This window comes from Parasteatoda tepidariorum, chromosome 9, assembly GCF_982258835.1.
Source record: "Parasteatoda tepidariorum strain Cologne lab strain chromosome 9, Ptep-v5.0, whole genome shotgun sequence".
Lineage (NCBI taxonomy): Eukaryota > Metazoa > Arthropoda > Arachnida > Araneae > Theridiidae > Parasteatoda > Parasteatoda tepidariorum.
In genome coordinates, this window is record NC_141763.1 from 30416856 (window position 1) to 30422787 (window position 5932).

Here is a 5932-nt window from a genome sequence, read left to right on the forward strand (position 1 = left end):
ATACGTTACGTACCGACGGCACGCCAAAATGGAATGTGGTTGAATGAATCATGCAGACATTGAATAGAGCAATGCGAAAAACACGCTTTTGCATAATACACACCGAAAATCGATATGGTAAAGAAAAAAATTCTCATTTTCGTAAAAGGAAAATTAAGCACCTTTTAAAAACACACCAAGTACCTTAAAGGGCTTTTTAAAAAATGAAAATAAGCACCTTTAAGCACTTTTTAAAAATGCTACAGACACTGAAGAAATGTAGACAACCATTTAAAATGTCATACGTTTGGTGGATGAAGTACAAGCTTTTTACAAGTCAAGCAGATTGAACAAACTAGTAATTTACATTTTTTAATTACCATCTAATATATCTATTAAACATTTTTCATTTTAAACTTAAGTTTTGTTTCAATATCATTGCAAAAATGGAGTTTTCATACCCCACTTTTTATATGTAAGGTAAGGCTAATTTTTTATTTAAGTATGGTCATCATATTTTTTGAAGTATCAAAAATATCATTTAAAAATGTTATTTCACATCCAAAAAATTTTAATATAATATTTAAGCATCATGAAAATGAATTAATTTTATAATCAAAAGTTGTTTTTCAGAACATTTAATTAAATATGCTGGTATAGAATCTGATATTTTAATAACTATATTTAAAACCTTAAAATTTTTTTACTATGCTTTCTGTTATTTTTTTGAAGAAAAAAAAATACACAATTTTGTTTTTTTATCTTAAATAGTTAAACAAATTTTTTTCGAAATTGTAATGAAATTGTTAGAGAGACAATCTCCGCATTAGGCTCTTCACACCATCTTGATCCAAATTTTCCCCCATCATTTCGCAGTCTTGATTTCTGGAGCACGCACAGTCAATTGTTTTAAGAGAAAAAGGCTATATTTTTACGTTATGTGGAGCCAAGTTGCGATTCCCACAATGGCAGAATTTATACATGGTCATTGGCACTCCAGTGACCATAATCTTACACTAACCCCTTTACACTGCCCAGTCACTCCTTTTGAGCTAATGGGAGGGGGGGGGGTCAAACACAGATGAAAACTATATGTAATTGAATTTACACATTTACAGATTGAATCTGCAGCACTATCTACATAAATCCAAATTTATATATGATTTCAATGCAGCAAGAAAGAGGTTCAGTGTTTTCACTACAGCGCGAGAATCTCGCATATTTTTTTCTTTTCTCGCAATAAAAAATGATTACCGCGAGAAATTCGCGCATTCTGTAAATCAATTTCAAAATTTGCCAATTTCTCGCATTTTCGAAAAAGCATCGAATTACGCCATTTAGAATAAAATCCGTTTCACTTTTCTTCCTGGATCTTACATTATTTTCAACATCTGCCCCATTATCTAGCCTCCCTATTTACCAGTATTGTTCAGAAACTTTTCGAACAACAGAACCCCTTTCAGAACACATTTCTCAGCCACCACGTGTTTACCGTAGGTAAGGCTTCTTCATGTAAGACGTTCAAATTTTTTATGCACTTATGTAAGAAGGACAAATACCTTGTAAAGGCAAAATCTTCTATGATGATGCACCAAAAATATTCAATGCTTTAAAAAATAGAAGACGTTAAAATGTATTAGAATTAAAGAAATGATTTTTTTTCAAGAGTTTTTGTGTTTTTTTTAGTTTTTAGAAATCTCACTTAACTTTTTGAATTCTCACCCTGTTTTTGAGAAAGGGTGAGAAATTCTCACCCATTTTTTTTCTATGATGAAAACACTGAGGTTATAATAAAAATTTTAAAAAATCCAGTCAATTTATTATACCAGTTGCAAATCATTAAAAATTACACATGATCGATCATATAACTACTCACAAGGTCATTAAAAATTAAACATGAAGACTTAAGGTTGCCTAACTTAAGTTGAATTTCATACGATACTAAAAAGAAATAATGGATTCTTAAACAGTTAAGTCTTCCCAGCAACATTTTTATTTTGGCCCCAGTTAAGCTCAAAATTGGTACAATATGGGTCCGATATGAACATGCACAGAGGAAACAATATCGCCATGTCTAGATTTTTTAATATTGGTCCTATATAGGGTCAATATCGGCCTATATAAAGCCAATTTAAGGCTTTGGCTGAATAATGAATATAAAATATTGGGTTAATTTGACAATTCTGCATCGGGGTCCAATGACGCTCCAAATTATTTTGCTGCGATCAAGTAACAGAGGGAAAACTTTTTTACTTTTTGTTCTTTCAATTCAGATTATTAGAAACAAGTTTAAGAGGTATTTAAAAAAGAAATCTCAACAATTACACCCCTTTCCTTTGTTTTTTCTCTTTTAAAAATGAAATTTAGAGAAAAGATAATTTGCAGATGCTGTAATAATCAAGTAGTGTGAAGAGTTTCTGCTACTAGGAGTAGAATTCCTTAAAATCTGACTCAGATCATCTTAAAATAATTATCAGAGGTTGAATCTCAGCCAATCACGTGCACTGTTTAGATTTTTCATTTGGTGTCATGATCCATCTTTTTAACAAGAAAAAAAAACATACTTTGTCATCATTTAAAATATTTCCAGTACTTTTTTCTCTAATTTCATTATAATATATAGTATTTTTAATACTAATCATAATGACATACCTACGTTAAAGGTTTAACATATAAACCATTTATTAAGAAATGATGATAAAATTTGGATTTTTATTAAGATTTATTTAAAATTGTTTACAAAAATTAAAACAATGTAATTATTAAGTTTATTTAAATTTCTACGAAATACGTATAGATTCATACAATATTTTTAACTTGTACAATTGTTTCTGAAAATTGAAATATTGTATTTACTATGGTTACCACTGAAAATGTGTAAAAACTAGGGAAATCTTGTAGTTGATCCAACATAAAAACGAGAATGTACATTTAAACGGGTAGCTCAAACCAAGAATGTTTTATCACACATTACCCACACTATGAATAAAGTCTTTCTCTGTATGAACAAGAGAATGTCTATCTAAATTAGATTTCTGTGTGAAAAATTTACCACACACACTGCAAGAAAAAGGTTTCTCCCCAATATGAACACGATGGTGTTTATCTAAATTAGCTTTCTGTGTGAAAGATTTATCACACACGTTACATGAATAAGGCTTTTCTCCAGTGTGAACCACATAATGTTTATTTAAGCTACGTTTATGTGCAAAAGATTTACCACACACGCTGCATGAATGAGGCCTTTCACCACTATGAACAGGATAATGAAGATTTAAATTAGTTTTCTGCGAGAATGTTTTATCACAGAAATTGCATGAATAAGGCTTTTCACCAGTATGAACAACATAATGTTTATTTAAACCACGTTTGTGTGTGAAAGATTTATTACACACACTGCATGAATAGATTTTTTCACCAATATGAACAAGAGAGTGCCTATTTAAATCTGATTTCCTTGAGAAAGATCTAACACACACACTACATGAATATGGTTTCTCTCCAGTATGAATGAGGGAGTGTTCATTTAAATAAGATTTCATAGTAAAAGCTTTATTACACACTTTACATGAATAAGGCCTCTCTCCAGTATGAATACGAGAATGTGCATGCAGACTGTCCGTTCGTAAGAATTTTTTATCACACACAGCACATGAGTAAGGCTTCTCTGCCTTATGGACAAGTGAATGTTTAGTTAAGTAATATTTCTGGGAGAATCTTTTATCACACACATTGCATGAATAAGGCTTTTCATCAGAATGAACAGAATAATGTTGGTTTAAATTAGATTTCCAATTGAAAGACCTATTACACACACTGCATACATATGGTCTCTCTCCAGAAGGAACAAGAGATTGTTCATTTAAATTACACTCTTGTTCATTTAAATTACACTCTGGTTCATTCAAATTACACTCATCTGTATTATAGACTTCACACATTTTACACTAATAAGGTTACTTATGAATATGCACCAATGAGGAACATAAGAGCTTTTGTTTAAACAACTTTTCTGCTCACATGAAGATGACTATTTTATTATTACATCTTCGAGAACCACGTTTTGTAGAATTAAATACTTATCATCTCCGCTTAAGGTTTTCTCAATTGAAAATAATGCTTAATTTCAATTAAACAAGAATTGCGATTGTTTTTGTCCAAGATACGTGAAAATAGACTATTTATTTATATTTATTTATAACATTGAATAGAGAAAGCACCACATTTTAAATTATGAAAGTTTCAAAGTCTAGATAAAAAATTTCCCTGTATTTGGAACATATCCTTATTCAACAATCTTTGGGAAAAAGTGTGCGCAAGTTAGGAAATACGAAACAAAAACAGATAGAAAAAATCAAATAGGAGTATTATTGATTTATTTTATAAAATATCTAACAAGACAATAGTCACGATTCATAACAAACTTTGGTGTTGATTGTAAATTGTAGAAATGAGCGACGAGCTTTTTGCTTTAGCTTATAGCTCTATGTTTCTATTAACGAAGCTTATGCTTGAGGCTGGGAAAAAAAAGCAAAAAAAAAAAAAGCAGAAAGTTGCAGTGAAAAGTCAGAAGCGGTTTGTGGCTTGGTAAAATTTGGATTGGAGTTTGGTTCGAGGATTGAAAAATAAGTGCAAGATATCAGTAAATTTGGATTTTGAAGAGACTAGGATCGGAAGGGATCATTTACGAGCATTTTGGACTACACCTCCGTTTGTGTCTACACCTCTACACCTCCGCAACTTTGGTTTTTCTATCAATTTGCACTGGAAAAGATTTAGTTCTGAGCCTGGCTATTAGTACATCAACAAGTTTTCAGGAGCTGATTGGCGAACGATTCATCGAGACGTTCTTGTGATCAATCACAATCTTGAGATCTTTGAGAATTATTTGCTACCATTCCATACAGAGTTCTTTATTGAGAGTTTCCTTAAAGAACTTTCAATATTACTTTATATAAATTGTTAAATTATAATTTCATTGCAATTAGTGTTTTCTTTACATCAGAAAAGAAGTCAAAATTATTAAATCATTTTAAAACTAATTCAAAATTTAATCTAAGTGTGACGAATCACGCATTTACAGACATACGAGTACTTGACTTTAAAAAAATAATAATTCCCCTGCTAGTATTCTCTTAACTAGATTACGCGGCTCAAAAAAGAAATTTTCAACTTGAACGCAAATAAATCTAAAATAACATGAACAACATTTTGATATCCTAAAACATTTCTCTAAATATGTGCAAAATTTCATATTGTTTCATCTCCCAGTTTTTGAGTTATGAAAGTGAGAAGCACGGTCAACGCAAGGTTTCTGATATGGAAAAGAAATAGAAAATTATTTAAAGCAACCCGGATTGCCCTAAGTATAAGGAAGAAGGGTTGAAAGGGCGACTAGTGAAGTAACTACAAAAACATATGAAACTAATAGAAATGCAGAAAAAATTAGTTTGCCATATATTTATGTAGTTTTAAGTGTTTAAGTACCAGTATTAAAGGATCTAACCCTTTAAAGATTAAAAGTATAACGACTAGTTCACTGATGCAGAAATCCCCTCCACTGTTCCTAAAAATGATCAATTGATGTCAAGATCAAGTGAAAGTCATCTCAAAGTTTAATAAGTTTTCATTAAAAAGTTGAATAGGTTAATTTTGTTCATTGATTTAATTTCTGCCACATTTAAGATTTTTTAGAAACAGTTAAACAAATGAAAGTAATAAAGAGATTAATTTCAGTGCCATGATTCACTATTGGCACTAGTATTACCATACATAAAAACGGTGATGTTTTTTTGTTTTTTTCTTCATTTTTTTTTGTAAAATGCTAAATAATTTTCAGTTTTGGTACATTAAACTGTAAGATTTTTTTTTTATTAGAAATAAAAATAATAAACATGTTCCTAACTGTTTTACATAAAGAAATCTCTGAGAAATTCATAAAAAAAAAGAAATT

General features: G+C 30.2%; 1 protein-coding gene across 1 annotated transcript; it reads right to left on the minus strand.

Moving 5' to 3' along the window:
- Positions 1–2682: 2682 nt before the first annotated feature.
- Positions 2683–4470, minus strand: LOC107447149 (uncharacterized). Its single transcript, XM_016061984.5, has one exon. The coding sequence runs from the start codon at positions 3918–3920 to the stop codon at positions 2943–2945; it is 978 nt and encodes a 325-aa protein (XP_015917470.1). The 5' UTR covers positions 3921–4470; the 3' UTR covers positions 2683–2942.
- Positions 4471–5932: the final 1462 nt, after the last annotated feature.

Coding starts and splice junctions, on each gene's coding strand:
- LOC107447149 (XM_016061984.5), bottom strand. CDS start 3,920: ATGTGTGAAGTCTATAATACAGATGAGTGTAATTTGAATGAACCAGAG.